Here is a 17754-nt window from a genome sequence, read left to right on the forward strand (position 1 = left end):
ATGCGTTAGCAGCGTTAAGATCGATACAACAGGGAGGGGTCGTCCAGCCTCTCTGTCTCCGCATAAAGTATCAGGAATCATATAAAACTCGTTCTCTAATAGTTGTCCGTTTTTAGCAGAAAGTATAGAAACGCATGATTAAAATAAGTTGTTTTCCGTAATATAACACACATGGAAATGTGATGAATGTCGACTTCTGTAAGGCAGGTGACGAACAGAGACGCCCCCTATTTTTTAGCATTAGTGGTATGTCCCTTTACCACGCCGCGCGGGCAGAGAGAAGCGTGCGCACCAGTACGGGAGGAAGAAAGACAGTGGCTGTATTTTCTTCTGGTAAACACGAACGATGTGACGGTTATTCTTCGTATAAACTATGGATATATATGTTTGTGTTTATGTCTATGTGTACTCGTAGCTGTAGCTTTGAGTGGCTGTATTCTAAATAGCGTAACGTGGTGCATCCAGTTAGCATGTATGTTGTTATTGTTGTCATTCACAACATTCACAACTGTTGATAAAACTGTAGCGCTGGCGTCTTTCTTTTTCAATGCAACATTTTCTCGGTAAGCGTCAGACGTCCCAGATGTTACATTGCGTCGGTGAATGTGTCAGATTTGGCATTTCTGTAATAGTACTGAAACGGAGGGTTGTGTTTGAATGAAATGAACTGTCTACTCTAGGTTTTTGTGTAGACACTCAGTAGATAAGGGGGGTGGGACATCACACCGCGAGCGTACAGTACACACCCACTGAACAGATAAATGAACGTCCACAACGTATAGTTTACGTTATCTCTATCTGACGTATAGTTTCATTGAAAACAATAATTCAAGTTCATGGTCTCTTGCAGTGTGCCAATTTCTGCCAAAACGTTCGACATGGCTCGAGATTTCAAATCTGGTGATTTGATCTTTGCCAAGATGAAGGGCTATCCACACTGGCCTGCCAGAGTAAGTGTATATATAATATGTAATATGTAATATATCTGTTTAAGCACATTCTACCATGTACTGCAGCTTGTAGTTTCAGATGGAACAAAATGATACATAGAAATGTCTTTCTTTTCTGTAGTCACACATTTGAATGGTCCAGTGAGTACTAGTATCACTAGTACTTTTTTTTGTTCCTGACTGTTGAGCTTACTTATTCTCAACACTAAAAGCTCATTTGTTTTCCTCTACTAATGAGGAACAGATGCATAAATATGTACCATCTCTCTCTCTCTCTCCCCCACAGGTTGATGAGGTACCTGATGGTGCTGTGAAACCATCCAATATCAAGTTCCCCATCTTTTTCTTTGGCACCCATGAAACGTAAGTAGAGTTAATTATAATTGGTATATATGCTTTATGTTCATGTATTCAAGCTCGTCAACAATTAAACCATTCAGTGATCAGTCTGCATTAGAGTGACCCCTATCATCAACATGGATGACATGGAACACAATATACCATACCTCCTATAAAGTAAAATCCATTACAGTTCCATTTGGGTCAGATTATACACACTTGACTTTTCAGATTTCACTATGTCAGCATACTTCCCATTCTTGCAGTGCATTCCTGGGTCCAAAAGACATCTTTCCTTACTTGCCAAACAAAGACAAGTATGCCAAGCCCAACAAGAGGAAGGGCTTCAATGAAGGCCTGTGGGAGATTGAGAACAACCCCAAGGTGGAGCTGACCGCCCCCAAGGTAGAGAGCCCCGTCTTCTTGCTCGCCTCTGAGGCAGATTATACAAATGGCTTTTTCTGAAAAACCTATGTTGCTAATTGCTATATCAGTGTGCTATCTCAAAGCTTTTTCATGTCAAGAACCCCTAAAAAATGTATTAATTTGGCCGCCGACCCACGTCTCAAAATATGTTGTTCCAGGGACCCCCAGAAGCAAAGATTCTGGGGAACTCTGTTCGCTTTAAAAATATTATATTCAAAGATTTGCACAAAATTTCCGCGATTTCTCCAAAATGGCAGATCTACAAGCTCGCAGCGCTGCTTGGCCTCAGGCACAGATGGGTCTCACCTAATTTGATCTTCTATCTTCCATCTTAACATTGATTGTTGATTAACGTTGATTATGTAATCTACAGGAAATTTACAATTTAGACCAGAAATGTTCTGTTAACATGCAATTACTTACAATACTGCACGTATGCTGTCTGTAACGGTATACCAAATCTACATTGTTCAAATTTAAGTGGAGGTTTTCTTAACAAAAATACAGTTCTTGTATTGTAAACCTTAAATCAAGTCATTGAAAACTTGTACCATGAGCCCATTGCCCTCGACTAAAATGCTGGACATTTACCGTAATGCGCTTCAGCTGTCGGGAACGTACACTGGCACTAAGAGAAAAGAGTTGCTTTTCTGCTACTTGGGGCTACTTAGTAGCTAACTTGTATGAAGTGTGAAAAGTCTTTGGTGCAATATTAAAATTAAGATATATGGATATGCAAAACTGTCTGTCCTAAAGTGAGATGTTATGGTTTGTCTTTCTCACTGATTCTTCCTCTTTGGGGTTTAAGCCGGTCGGTGTAGGTCCTCCAGCCAACAAGGATCCAGACAGCAGCCCAGATGGTGATGAAATGGAAGTGGATGAGAAGACTATAAAATCCAGAGTAAGTCCTTGCAATGAAAACGATTCCTAAGTCATACACATACTAATAATACCAAATTAACTGCTTCGATTATCACTGCTTCTGCTACATTGAGTCCTGCTTTTCCGTGCCCACATTGTCTGCTCACATACTTTATCTGCTTCTGCTGACTGTAATATCTTCACCATTGCGTCTCTGTTTCAATGTGTATATGTGTATAGCGCATGAAGCGTTTTGCAAAAAATAAATAATTGCCCCTTGCCTACCTGGTCCGTGCACAAAGTTAGTTTAATATAGAAATGTCAAGGCCTGGCACAACCAGAGGGGATAGGACCCTAGCTTTTAAAAGACTCATTTAACCCCCCTGCACCCACCACCCCCTGGCATCCTGTGCCATGTCTTGGGTCCATTCAGGTTCAAGGAAGTGAGACTGGACAGGAGAATGAGCAGGAGGAGGATGTGGAGGGAAGGTCTATGGAGGCCTCTGAGCAGGGCCCCCAGAGCCAGGATGTACGTACTATGCATGTTGGGATATCACATGAGGGGTTCTCAGCTCCAGCCTGTTTGTTCATTCCAGTCCATTGGCACCATGGAGATAATTTAGACCTGGAACACCAGCTAAATGTAATTAGGTACCTAAACACTTGTAGGCGTATGGATTTCCAGGTCTGGAGTTGAGAACCACTGAAGTTGTAGGTCCTCCCACCACCACCCGTCTCACCACCTAACGGGGAAGCATGCAGCACTTAGTGGTTTTTCATTTGTGGTATTTTATGTTTCCTTTCATCAATCAGTCCCTTAGTAGGACTACAAGGAGATATTGGTGCTTGACAGTGACACCACTGTCTTTGTCAAGTTTCAAGGTGGTCATCACTGGTTTGCAAAAACAAAGTAAAAGGATATAATATATCCTTTGACTTTGTTTTTGCAAACCAGTGATTATACAAATATTATTTGCATAGTACGTACAAATATTATTTGTATAATATACTTGTATGGTGAGCAGGTGACTTTGTTTCTTATGTGCAAATTGGAACTGTCTGGCACAGCTGATTAGCATTCTTACACATACACTGGGGGGGCGGCAGTGGCCCTGGAGGTAGAGTGGCAGTCCATGGAATCCGAAGGTTCCATGTTCGATTCCCAGCTCTTCCTGGATAAGCGTCAAAGTGTCCTTGAGCAAGACAATGAACCCCTAACTTCTCCCGATGAGCAGGTTGGTGCCTTGCATGGTTTCCTCCACCATTGGTGTGTAAATGGGTGAATATGATTGTAATGGAAAGCGCTTTGGGAAAAGCCCTATTAAATGCTGTGTGTGTGTGTGTGTGTGTGTGTGTGTGTGTGTGTGTGTGTGTGTGTGTGTGTGTGTGTGTGTGTGTGTGTGTGTGTGTGTGTGTGTGTGTGTGTGTGTGTGTGTGTGTGTGTGTGTGTGTGTGTGTGTGTGTGTGTGTGTGTGTGTGTGTGTGTGTGTGTGTGTGTGTGTGTGTGTGTGTGTGTGTGTGTGTGTGTATATACAGTACTATATATGCTCAGAAAACACTTCAACTCATATCAATCCTTTGCATTTTCCCTCCCTGTGATGCTTTAACTATGTCAACTTGCTATCTAGATGACACTGAGACAGCTGTCAGTTTAATAGCATTACAGTTGTGTTAACTGCATTTTAATTCATGTTTAATCGTAGTTTTGCATGGCTGTCTGTGTACTTTGGAGAAAGGTAAGTTGTGTTTAGTCATTTGTGTTTTTGTGCTCACTTAACGACATGAATACTGGTTTAAGCGCAAGCTCTTACTTGTAATGAGGATGATCATAATGTCTTCCCTCCCTGACCCTATCCCTCATCTTGCAATCAAACAGATGACTGTGGTTACATTTTGTTCTTCCACTAGATGGTGCTAAGAGCCCAAAAACATGATCCACATTTGAGTCAAGGGAGGCAAAGAGTCTTATTCTGCCACTTTGCAATGCATAGACTTATCTCACTTCTGCACCCTTTCTTTGCACGTAATTACCAATACCACGTACCAATTCATGTGATCTGTTCTATATGTATGTTGTTTAGAAATGAGAAACATGTAAAACATGGTTTATTAGCTGTGAGAAAAACAGGATTGATCATAGTAATACGTTTTATCCTTTTGGATTCCATTCGCTGTGTTCATAACCATTCTGTAAGCCGTTACAGACCATGACAACTGCACAACCGGTGAAAAGGAGGGTCATGACCTGTAATGAAATTGATTAAATGTTTCATGTTTCAGGACTCTTCACAGAAGGACTCCACAGACATTCCCAAACCCAAAAGAGGAAGGAAGAAAAAGGTTGGTCCTCTGCATTGGTCAGCACAGTGACTAGGGACTACAATATTAGAGGGAATTGGAAATTGACTAAATTGGGAGGGAAGTTTTAAAACAACAAAAAGAAATTGATAGTAACTAGAAGGTGCATTCAAAAAGTCCAATAACATGTTTTTCATTGTTCTTATGCCATTTTATTTGGATATCATTCAGCCACTGTAGGCTTTAACATACACAAACTAAATTGGTAAAGAATAATTTAGTGAATCACCTTTTCAGTGAATGTGCTATAATAGAATTACATGGATATAATGTTATCTTTATTTTCCTAGAGTGAGGCTGACCAGGACTCTGATAAAGAGGATGTTTCTGCCTGTCCATCTAGTCCATCAGGTACTAGTAGACCATACTGTCTCTCCAGTGACATGCATTAAGAGGCAGAAAATAACAAAAACAAGACGGTTATTATTTTCAAACCTGCTATGTTGGCAGCAAATTGTGTCATATTAAGCAATGTGCTCAGTGCAATGGTGATTAAAGAATTTATGATGTCACTACAGTATATGAAGGTGCGTGTGTGTGTGTGTGTGTGTGTGTGTGTGTGTGTGTGTGTGTGTGTGTGTGTGTGTGTGTGTGCGCGTGCGTGCGTCTCCCCAGGTGGAGAAGGTCCTAAACGTAGAGGCAGGAAGCCCAAAAGTCTCCTTCAGATGCAGGATGGACAAGGCTCTGGAAGTGAAATGTAAAATCCAAATCACACTTTAAAATGTCTTAGAATTTGAATAAGCTTATTCCTGTTGATTATGATTACAGTGCGATAATATATACTGTATATCCAATTCCTTATACTGGCAACTGAATTTATTTCCTGAACGTAACCAAGGAAGCTTTGAGAAGGAAAGGAAATGGTCACGTGACTGGGCTGCGCCATGACACTTTCATGGACACTTTCATGGGAGCCAAACTCACACTGGAAGTTCAATGAATGAATACATGGCAGTGAATGGAGCCAGCTGACCATCTCATTACATTACAACATTATTTCTGAACAATTGAGACCTTTGTCATATAATCGGTTCAGGAATATAAAATAAGACATATCACAGGTTGTTTTCTAATCACTTGCTTTTCGATGTGCACAGAGTGCAACTGCACAGTATATCATTTTATTTGAGGATTCTAAACAGCAGCAGGTATCGTTTCTGGCTCGGAGGTATCGCGATATTTGACGGATGGACAGGAAACGGTGGGAAGTCTTGCGATACTTAGTTGGAATGTTCAGAAAGGTGCTTTGTGCTCTTTAGATACCATACCTCTATAAAATTACACAGTGTACACAATGGTGCAGCCCAGTCACGTGACCATGTCCTTTCCTTCTCAAAGCTTCCTTGGACGTAACACTAAAGTATCTCCATTCATTCAGGGACTCCACTGAGTCAGAAAAGAAGAGGAAGAGAGCAGGGGATGACAAATCTAAGAGTGGAGATGAGGAGAAGAGGATGGATGGTCGGAAGAAGGAGGAGAGCAAAGCGAAGGAGGCAGACGGGAAGGAACCTGAAGGCAAGAGGAAGAGACAGGGCAAAGATGACAGCTCCTCTGGCTCTGATGACGAAGAGGTAAGTGAGGGCGACAGTCCACTCCACTTTTCTGAAAAACTATATATATATATCAGTGTGTGTGTATATATATATATATATATCAGTGTGACACTGATGAAGGCTGGATAGCCGAAACGTTTGTCACTTTCAAAAATGAAATTAATGTTTTGAACTGCAGTCTTGGTGTGTGCGACCCACTACCGTTATTTATGAACGGGTAACGCACCTAAAGTCAGCGTGGTGGTCACATGAAGAGTAAGATAATCTGAGGTGCCATTCCTTCATACAATACAGTAGTAAAGTGGTGATACTTTCTGGCACAGGCCTACAGCTTTCCACTATGCCATTTAAAATATGTGTGGGGGATCTAGTAAAACAGGTTGACTAGTTGACAGCATGTCAACCTGTTTTTTGCGTCAAGACAAAATATGCAGTGACTCTAGAGGTCATCTTCTGTAATGACTGATAAGTTTCCCTCGTGTTTTGTAATGAGCAGAAAACCAAAGGCCGGAAGAGACAGCAGAACTCCATAGAAACCGAGAAAGATGGACGGCGACGCAAAGCAGATGAACTGAGGGAGTATGTACACACACACACACACACACACACACACACACGCATAAACTCGCTTATAATTGAGTGTTTCTTTGCAGACAAAACAAGGATGAAGGTAAGAAGACTGAAGAGAGCAAAGGAGACAAGAAGAAAGGTGAGCTGGCCTATAATTGGGCATGACGTGCATTGCAGGAACAGGCACTGAGACGGATTCAAACCCATCATAAATATGTTGTTAATGCACTGTTGAGCCACCACTCCAGGAGATTAACCATGTTTTCCAACAAATGGTCACATAAATGTTATTTAATATTTAACGCCTTTAATGATGTTGAAAATATCAACAGAAATGTCATTCTTAAAATCATGAACTCACCTCTATGTATTACATATTAGTTCATATACTGTAGTATACAGTAGTAGCAATAAATTATTGTTTGGGGCAACACATTTCTTTTCCACAGAAACCTCGACAGAGTCCAAACTCCAGAAGTTACACAATGAGATCAGACTGTCGCTGAAGATTGAGAACCCAGTAAGTTTGACCACTGGAGACACACAGTGGTCCTTATTTATCAACCTAACAAGAAACCAGCACAGATCCAACCGTAGGAATCCTCTCGTGACAAAGTACATGCTGCAATTCTCATTTAACTATCACAGGCTCACAGCCTTAAACATTCTTATTTCAGAGCCCTTGTTTATTCTATTTATTTCTCCCTCCTATTCTAGGATGTGAAAAGGGGCCTGGATGCCTTAGATGAGATGTGCACCCTCCAGGTCACCACACAGCACCTGCATAAACACAACGAGCTCATCGCCTCGCTCAAAAAGGTAGACAACGCCTCTCCAGATGGAATGTATAGAATGTATTCACCCATAAGATGAACATAGCCAGTTGCCACTGCCTTTTATTGAGATTTCTTTACTTCTTTTTCTGCACTGTAATTTTACTCTTATTTTGAATCATTTTGTTGAAATATACTATACAAACAAAGTTGTCTTGCAAATAATTTGATAAAATTGGGAAAATAAATAGTTATTTGCTTCTTTTGTGGCTACACCTCTGTGTCTGTGCCTCATGTAAACTAAAGTTCTATGTGTTTTGTCAGCTCCGCAAGTTCAAGGCTAGTCAGGACATCATGGACAAGGCCGACATGCTGTACAACAAGTTCAAGAGTATGTTTCTAGTGGGGGAGGGGGACTGTGTGCTCAGCCAGGTGCTCAATAAGTCTCTGGCTGAACAGCGGCAATACGAGGATGCCAAGAAAGGTGCATTGAAGAGAGCTGAGCAGGCCAGAGAACAATCCTCAGGTACCTCATACACATACTGTACTTACTTAAACCCTGTTTGTATTTTATACCTAGGCTACCGTATTAAAAAATACTAGCCAGTGCATATAGGCTACTTTTGATTATTGTTTTTATCTTTAGGAAAAATAATTTACCCTTTGCTAAAAATGTAAAAAGATATCCAGTAATTGCAGAGAAACAAAAATCATGCTAGGCCCAGTAACTATACTGCACCCGAGATGTTCTTTTTACAAAAACTGCAACATGGAGCCATTTACTGTAGCCATGCCTTCTTTTCCATCGGCACAAAAAGAAGAGGTCATTTTTGCATCTGAACAGATTTTTCTGTTGAGTGGACTTGAAGTCATTATTAGTGTGGTTGCCCAAAGGTCAACCAGACTATTGTTATTGTAAATGTGGATACTTTGCCGCATTACTCCTCCCACAGTTTTTGCCACACACACTCGAGCCATATGTCAAATCGACCGGCTTCATCAGGAATCGTGTGCTTGCTCATTGCTAAGAGATCCTTTGTATAGTTTAATTGATGATTAATTAATTAATTAATTAATTAGTTCTCCATAGAATGGGGAAGCCCACTTTATGTTTTGGCTTATAACTCTTGAACCATAGGTTGTCAAATCAAAATTATGGATTCCTTGGGTCATGACACATCTCCCCATATAGGCCACGCCCATTTGCGTCAGGATAGATTTTCCGCCATTTTGAATTTTCTTCAAAACACACTTATTTTCTGATTCTACAGATTTTGTCCGAATCTCACAGAAATCGGTACACATGATCTCTGGACCTATCGGACCGCGTTTCATTTTTTTCAGATTTTTTGATTGATTTTTTTTTGTCCGTATCGTTCGACCTTAATCGTCGTCCGAAGTTAGTGGGAGGGGCCTATTTTACAAAAAATGCCTAAAATCACGAACGGAATGTCCAATCCATCCCAAATTTGAATCGGATGTCGCGGGTGGTTTAATCAACCAAAAGCCAAAAGCGATTCCATTTTCATCCATAGGGGGCGCCGCAAATGCGAAAAATGTAACCGTTTCTTGCAGAACATTTTTTTTTGGGGGGATAAATCCCCTCCAAATTACTTCGCAGGGGTGACGCGACATTGTAATTGGCTGGCAATATCAGTGGGAGGGGCATATGTAAGCCACTGCGGCAACCACACTTTGCAATTTTTTAAAATTGCGACCTTTCTAGTTTTCACTGCATTAACTACTTTGTTTTTTAAAGTAGCACCTGGCACCCCTATTTTTGGTATGTCATAATATGTGAAAATGTTCACAACATTTTTCAAAATATACATTTGACTCTTTGTCAAGTCCCGCCAGTGGTCTGACCCCTCTTTGCAACCATTTGTTGCTGTTGCTTGGTTGGACAAAAATCCTCTCAATCCATTATTTTTTTTTTTTCAGTGGCCTCGTACAGCCGGTGCCCGGCTGTAGAGCACTGAGTCTGTAACGATGGAAGTTGAAGATCCATGCCCCACCCGGCAATGCAATACCCGTTGTACCCATGTCAGGGTACCCGTTCCACCCATCTGTATGTCCCTTTCTTGCCCATATATGGAGATTTTTATATCTGTTTCTGTGTCCCTTTATTCCTATATATGGGTTTCTGATGTCGGAACAGGCCAGCTCCATATATGGCATGCCCAAATATGGAGTCTATGGACCCTGTCCAGAGCTCGGGCAGAGGCCTTTGTCACGGCCCAAATACGATTTTAGAACAAAAAGAAAGAAAAGGAGAGTGAGGAGTTTATAAAGAATGTATTTATTGTGTGGGATTCATGTCACACAAGCACAAATCTTATTTTGACTCATGTATGTTTTTGCTGTAAAGATAACAAGATGACAAATGGTGACTCCAACCCAGAGGATAATAAGCAGGACACTGACAGAGAGAATCTACCTGAGGAGGCATCAGCAGGAGATGGGAGCCGGTAGGAAACAAACCAATAGTCACGTACTGTATGTTACTGTGGTACATCCATGTATACACTGCAAATAATACACCATAGCAATATCTTTTACTTGTATATCTTAAAATATGTTTTGGTTATTTAATCTGCAGTGCTTCAAAAGCGCAGGAGGAGTCCACTTGAAGAGAAACTATTTAGCTCCGGATTTCCTCAGATGGCTTCATCCAAAAGTTGGCTTGGGACCTTGTGTCCAATGTTGTCTTTTGAAGGTCACCTGAGTCCTGTCAATGACCGACCCATCACACAGCACATACACTAGAAACATTCTAGTTGAGTTCTAGACCTCTCAGTTCTAGAAGATCATGTCCAGAGACAAACGTATTACGTTTTATTTTAGTTTTTTATTTTCACAGATGTTTTGTTTTTATAAAGTTATCCCACTCAGAATATCACATCTGACAATGCCTCCTACAATACAGTACAGTGTCACCAGTCGCAGATGCTACGTGTTTATTTACAAGCTCATGAGTTGCGGAAGCGAAGTGTTGTGAGCTTATAAATTGATGGCATGTTGTTGGAGCAGTTCTGTGGTCAAAGGTGTCTTGAGGTTGTTTTTTTCTCTGAGAAGCTTAAATTTACAAGATTGCACTCAACTGCAATTCTGTTACTGACATTCCTACAACTTGCAGCTGCATCAGATGTGAGTTCTAGTTCTTGACAGAACAGTTGTAACTTGTTACTTCTGCATGCTTTTCTTTTTTTACTTATTTGTATGTGCAGTACGTTCATGTAAAGGGGTCTGGAAGGATCCTAAATTGCAGTTTGCCAAAGTTTTCTTTTGCCAAGAAAATGCTTTATTCAGCAGTGTCTTTTTTTATGTAGTGTATAAAATATGTATTTGTGCCTGTCTGAAGACCCGTTTCGTCTGTTAATAAAGCAATGTCTCATTCTCCATTTTGACTATTACTGTTTAAGTCAGATATAGGATATTGTCCAGTATGAGTAGACTGGAAACCTGATGAATCTGAGGCCTCCTTATCTAATTATCAAAGTATGTATGACACAGGAAATATCTACATTTCGTGGGGGATGTGGTGCATTGCCAATTTTTAAGCCGTTTGGTTACCCAATTTGAAATTGCACATATCCAGTTTTATTGAAACAAAACAGTGCTCCTGACAACCTCTCATAAGATATATATTCCCTCTACACACCTTTACCGGTTTGCTGGTAAATTAATACATTTACTATAGTTTCCATTGTGTGTCTTGGCTCTTATCGCTGAATTGTGTCATGGCCTTATTGGTTACTTGGTATATTGATCCAGAATTGTATTATACAATTGTTGCATCTGCTCTATATTACTATAATTTATTACTGTCTACTCTAGTATGTCAATGGTGACCTAGTCTCTCAACTAGAAAAAACTAGAAACTTGCATTCAAAGGAAAAGAGGGTGCTGTTTTTCCTTTGTTTTGCCAATGGGTTGGGTTCCCAGATTTAACTGATTTTGCACCAGGTCCAGGACCCAAATGTTTAATTTAGGATTAATTCATGATCCACTATATGAAATAACAATTTCCAACCCTATCAGATTATTTTAAAGTACTTTGGGGGTCCTGATTTGCTATTTGAGAAGCATCAAGTTGAAGGAATTAACTTAACTTGTAAGTAACTTACATCGCAAGCTTTTTATAAATGAAATATTTATTTGAAATAGAAACTATCAGTATACAAAAAAATCAAAACATTTCTCCTTACGAAAATAGGGACATGCGGCCAGTCATTGGAGTGGTGTGCACCGCTCAAAGATCTAATGGAACAGTATTTTACAGCATTAAATAATGGAACTCAGTGGTTAACTAAATACATCAGTTGAAGGCACCAGGGTCCACATAAGGATAGGCCAGGAAATCTCCAAGTTTGTTTCCTTCAGTGTCGTAGTGCAACATCCGGAAGCATTTGTCACAGAACAGACAGGGTTCACTCGGAGCAAAGCGGTCGTTGATCGTTAGCCATCTGGAATTAATTAACGTTTAATTAAGGTTATTACGGTATAGTTAGCGAAGAAAAAAGTTAGAAGATTATAAACAAAATGTGGATGGTTGCTGGTTATGTTTATATTGACAAATTACCCAAAGTAAACTAAAACTAATAGCATTTTCACACCTAATAAAGTTTTATATTATGCAATAAAGGAATGACCATGATTTTATCTTTATTCTTTTTTTCTACCAGCTGAGAAGTCAAAAGAAGGTTTCTCATGGATGTTTCTGTTCTGTTTTACAAACCTGCCGATAAAGATGTGGCACACACCGCACTTCCGGGTCATGACCCTGTGTTTGTGGGTGAGCAATGGATAAAGATTCCTGTCTAGACAATCATCTTTATGAGCCAGCCTGAAATGAAAGAATACAAAAACCATGTACACAGCACCAGTTAGTAAATTAAATGTAATGTGCAAGGAAAACATTTGTGGCACACCTTCAAGCTCAAAGGACCACTTGACCACTTTTCAACCTATCTTCATATAATTGGTCCTCACTAATGTTCATGATAAAATGCCACCATCTTTTCTACTCTGTCTCATAGGAGGGCTGTGGGAAGTTCAGAAACCCATCTTCTAGTGACATCATCGTTAGGCTATTTATAAGTATTTAGATTTTTATTATCGTGACTTTTAAGGAATAGAAAGTGCAGTTTCTATTAACTTGAATTCCCCATCAATGATGTCACTGGAAGATGGGTTTCTGAACTGCCCACAGCCCTCCTATGAGACAGACAGAATAGAAAACAATTTTATCATGAGCATTAGTGAGGACCAATTATATGACGATAGGTTGAAAAGTGGTGAAGTGGTCCTTAAAGAAATACAAAGGAGGAAGAAAAAAAAGCAAAGAAAGAAAGCCAACATTTGAGTATTTCAAGTCCCTACAGCCTCTACAATCAATAACACGGTGAAGGTGGCAGTATTAGCTCAAATGACAGCACGGTAGCACCAACCTGATATCAGTGATGATGACGAGATGCTCACAGTCTCCCTGGTGACAGTAAAGGTAAGGGAAGCCCACCTTTATCTTGAGGTCCTCAAACCTTGTGCCTTCCATCTTGGCAGTGTTGTATGAGGGGAAGTCATGGGTCTTTGCCCACTCTATGGAGGTCCTGTTCGGAAAACACCACAGCACATTTGATTAGTAAAGCTGAAAAGAAAAATAACATAATAGGATTTTTAATTTACAAAATATTAGTAACAGTAGCACGTTTATTATCATTTATTGGAAAAGTCTGTTCTTCGCTTAATCCACAAAAAATGGTCCATGTAAATAGCTTAACAATGGCAAATGCCAAAAGGCCAGAGATATGCAATATGTAGCCATTAGTAATTATTAACTGTGGGAGAGAAAGATCACAACATAACATTTAGCATTATTCATAAGGTCTCAGCTTTCTCAATCAATGAATCGGGAGGTAAAACGTACGCGCTGATGTCCTGGCACTCAGGAAACCGCATGTCATTGTAGAAGACTCCCTCAAAAAAGAAGAAGGCAGACTTGTGATGATCCTGAAAGAGAGAGAGAAACAGGTTTGTCTTAAGGTAAGCTGGCCTCATAGTCATTTCATCTTCAGATATTACTGACACTAACCAGTCTCTTTGTGTATGTGTACAGTTGCTCACCTTGCTGATAAAATCTGGAGCCATGTCGGGCGCAAAGCTGAACTCTCCACACACCTGCAGGTCACTGACACAGCAAATGCCATCCCTCAGCTCTGTGAGGAAGTGGGAACCCGGCATCAGCACGGTCATATGAGGTCTCATTTGCCTGAACTAATGGGAGAACAGGCAAATGGTCAGTACTGCCATTGTGTCTCTGATGGTAAAATACATGTATATGACAACGTTACAATTAATGTGGGAAAACAGTGCATGTGTGAAAAGCGGAAGATTTTACGGAACGGAAAGCCGGGGCCAGGCTGTGGCCGGGTCTCGTTGGAGACTAGACCCCTTGAGGGAAAAAACATCCCCCGGCCGCCATGGTAAAATGCGTCCTCGATGCCAGAGCAGCGATTAGTGTTCCTTTTCTTTCTTAGCCATCTTAGCCTGCGCCGAATCGTGGCCTAAAATGAGCAATCCCAGTTCTGTTTTCCCCACATGTACACCACAAACACTTGCTAGATTTACAGCGTGCCATCATCTTGGATTTAACAACTGTACCCAGGATTGGCTCTCGTACTGTATAAAACATTTCCATTTTACTGATTGACTATACAGAGCACAGGCTGAATGAATGTTGGATTGATTTGATGCCATTTCTGATTTGGTGAAGGTGAATGTATAATATCAGATTTGGAAACATCAACTCACTCTATCAAAAATGGCTGGGTAGTAGATGTTGAGGGTTAGAATGAGCTCTCCTTCAGGGATCATGTTTTCCACATTCTCAGAAGATCTACCAACAGTTAATCTTTCCTGGAAGACAAAACACAGGACCATGTACTGTATGACATAGTTATGACCTCCTCCTCCACACAGACAAGCTGCCTATAATAGCCGAAACAGAACAGTATTTGGCAAGTAGTTTGGCTTTGCTCTTTACAATTTACAATTTTGAATTGTCTCTTTGTCATGCCAGCTATTCTTAGGCCACTCATGGTCAGTTTATGCGCGTGTGCGTGTGTGTGTGTGTGTGTGTGTGTGTGTGTGTCTCTCTCTCTCTCTCTCTCTCTCTCTCTCTCTCACACACACACACACATGATGGTAGTTGGTCAAATCTATTGTTTTTTGGGGGGAATACAGTGATGTAGGGAAAACAAAGCATGTTTCAGAAAGAATGTACTGTAAAAGCTCATCCATCCCACTCTCTTGTCAACAGACTACATAGCAGCACTGTATAGCTTAGATTAGAAGACCCACCATTTCATCAGCGTAAAGATCGTGTCGGCAGATCTTATTGATCTTTAGAGTATTTTTGTAATCTTGCTTCTTCTTTCTTTGTCTGTTCAAATATAATCACAGAAGGAGAATGTGAATGCATGCATGCCATAAAAGTTAGTTACTTCATTTCAGATTTGCAACTGTAACAAGCTGAGCTGCTGTTCCTACATTAATGTTTGTAGAGTTGGATCCTCGGGCACAAAGTCTGTGTCAGGGGGTTCGTCCAAAGGGTGGCACCGAAGTGAATCAATACTTGAAGGAGAAACAAAACAACAGGGTAAGGGTTATACTGGACAAAATAAAAACTGCAAAATTAAAGCTGGACAACAAATTATATATTATATATACTGCTGTAACAATGCTTCTTCGCAATAACCTTTATACCGTTGGAAAGCCTGTTTATTTCCGTTTAAATGGTGCCCCAATGCCCCATGCATTTTTGGGATTAGCAGTGCAGCTATGTAGGTTGGCATGACAAATCTAACGAATCTCTGCCTATGCCAAATAGCTTATTCTGCTGTTGATGTCGACTCTTGTTTTGAGACTCCTACCCCAGGTAAGGTACCCACGGTACATGGGGTGCTCTGTGTCTCCCCATATGATCCATCCTATGGGGAGACATACAGAGCCCCGTTCAGCCCCCCTGGCCCCAGGTACCCCATACACCTCATGGACACCAAGGTACCATGGGTACCTTACTTGGGGCAGGAAGCTCACAACGAGTCAATTGGCTTCAGCCAATAGGAGTGAATGTGGTGTGGGACTTACGGGACTGAGTGAGAAGGGAAGTGACGTGTTATGTGGATGGGCGAGGAGGGAAACTGGTTGTTGTGTGTGACTGGTTACGGTACATGTTCATTCATTGAAAATCTGCAGTGTTAAGTTACCAATAAAGACGGAGCCTCGGATTCTGATCTACGTCTCTGCCTCCAGTTCCTGAAAACGTTACATTGGTGTCGGAAGTGGTCGATGACCGCTGGAGCGTGCCCTTGTGAGGGACGTGAGGGACTTAGAGTGAAGTGAGAAGCGCAAGGCCGTGCTTCAGAAAGGGGGGGGTATTGTAACGACCCTGCAAAAGACCCGGCCGTAACTTGCTCCTCCAAGGGAGCTAGCTCTCTTGGCGTGGCTTGTTGCCTGCCTGGTCTGCTGAGTTGAAGATCTGGGTTCGATTCCAGCTCCGGGTGCTAAACATTACAATATATACACACATATTGTACCCTTTTTTCCCTCTTTTCATAGCTGAAACCCACGGTCCCGGCCTGGGAGTGTGCTTGGCTGGTCCTTATTGAGGCTGACCCGGGGTCTCTCAAGTTTGTCTGCCCATCTGTCGGCTTGATTTTGATTGATTGACTAATATTAAGTTTGCAAGGGGAAAAAATCACACCTGTGTGAAGTGAGGGGCGCTAATATAATAAAGTCTAACTCATGTTGATATGGTGATGTAATGGTGATATAAAACAAACGGTGCCAACACAAACATTAAATGCCATTAACAATAAAGAGACAATATAATGAGTTACATTATGACGTAAATTTCCCCTTCATTGTCAATGGCGTTAACAAAACAAACATTGAACTAAAGACAAACATTAAACCTGTGTATATGAGGGGCCCCTCACTGATCTCTTCAGAACCGTTTATTATCTAGTATCCTTCTGATTGATTGATTGATTTATTAACAGTTTGCAGAATTACAGTACATTTCAAGTACAACTCAATGCAAAAACTGTTAACAGTGAGTGGACGACACCATAAAGCATTACACTTGTTTACAATAGGGCCCACCATTTTCAATTCATCAAAACATTTAGAGACGTACGAATATACACAACTATATAGTCAAAAGGAAATCATCATAGGAGGTAAAAAGGGCAAAGAAACATATACAGTGAGGGGGAACAGGGGTGGGTGGGGGAGAACTTCATATGTCGCCGGCCCAGTCATAAATCAAACATTACATGACAATTGACAAACAGACAAAGTATTAGTCAGTACTAGTCACTTTCACATAATTAGTCAAGTGTCCGTTTACCTGCAGGTGCTTTTGAGTTCAGTCATGGTCTCAGGACATATGCCCATTTCCGTTGCAAAGGCCGCGTCAAACGTATCCTCGTCTTCTACCCGATAAGAGTATAGGGACGGCTTCAATCTTTCCTTCCATAAACGTTTAAATGTCCCAATATGAAATATCGTGGTGTTAACACCATCAATTTCATAATCTGGGATGTTCGGATTGCTCTTTGTGTCGCCGCTGCTGGAGGCCGCCATGGTTTGTCTCAAAGTCACGTGATAGATTGGAGGCTCTTGGGAAGTGTAGTGTAATATTATTTAATATGTAAATAGATGATTAGTGGTGGTGATCGGGATCAAGTTGATGTTGGGTGACAAACAAGTGTTGGGACTGGCGGGTTTATACGGTTATCTTTGCTCTAGCTCTGGTCCACAGCTCTAATGCCGTTGCATTTGCTATGGACCAGAGCTATCTTTGCTCAGCTCAGGGACAAACATGATGATACATTATTTTCCCAGTAGGTGGCGGGAGAC

General features: G+C 41.0%; 2 protein-coding genes across 5 annotated transcripts; one reads left to right on the plus strand and one right to left on the minus strand.

The window, feature by feature from the left end:
* The first annotated feature begins 209 nt into the window (after positions 1 to 209).
* On the plus strand, positions 210 to 11231 carry psip1a (PC4 and SFRS1 interacting protein 1a). Of its 4 annotated transcripts, none has more exons than XR_013789864.1 (17): positions 210 to 333; positions 851 to 950; positions 1237 to 1313; positions 1556 to 1694; positions 2524 to 2616; positions 3010 to 3105; positions 4857 to 4916; positions 5225 to 5285; positions 5550 to 5631; positions 6313 to 6505; positions 6984 to 7066; positions 7141 to 7196; positions 7507 to 7577; positions 7775 to 7876; positions 8155 to 8356; positions 9772 to 9898; positions 10199 to 10298. XR_013789864.1 is itself a non-coding variant. In XM_079499239.1 (17 exons), the coding sequence occupies exons 2-17, from the start codon at positions 879 to 881 to the stop codon at positions 10458 to 10460; spliced, it is 1518 nt and encodes a 505-aa protein (XP_079355365.1). In that variant the 5' UTR covers positions 210 to 333; positions 851 to 878; the 3' UTR covers positions 10461 to 11231. The 4 variants fall into 4 exon arrangements, 3 of the variants coding, with proteins under 3 accessions (XP_079355365.1, XP_079355366.1, XP_079355367.1); XM_079499239.1 differs by lacking the exon at positions 9772 to 9898 and adding an exon at positions 10430 to 11231; XM_079499240.1 differs by lacking the exon at positions 9772 to 9898 and adding an exon at positions 10430 to 11231 and having other exon boundaries at positions 5225 to 5276.
* Positions 11028 to 17661, minus strand: snapc3 (small nuclear RNA activating complex, polypeptide 3). Its single transcript, XM_079499242.1, has 9 exons — positions 17243 to 17661; positions 15379 to 15462; positions 15190 to 15271; positions 14641 to 14745; positions 13954 to 14103; positions 13757 to 13839; positions 13281 to 13439; positions 12569 to 12676; positions 11028 to 12296 (listed from the first exon to the last, which is right to left on the minus strand). The coding sequence occupies exons 1-9, from the start codon at positions 17476 to 17478 to the stop codon at positions 12149 to 12151; spliced, it is 1155 nt and encodes a 384-aa protein (XP_079355368.1). The 5' UTR covers positions 17479 to 17661; the 3' UTR covers positions 11028 to 12148.
* Positions 17662 to 17754: the final 93 nt, after the last annotated feature.

The sequence above is a fragment of the Electrona antarctica genome (assembly GCF_951216825.1).
Source record: "Electrona antarctica genome assembly, chromosome: 4".
Lineage (NCBI taxonomy): Eukaryota > Metazoa > Chordata > Actinopteri > Myctophiformes > Myctophidae > Electrona > Electrona antarctica.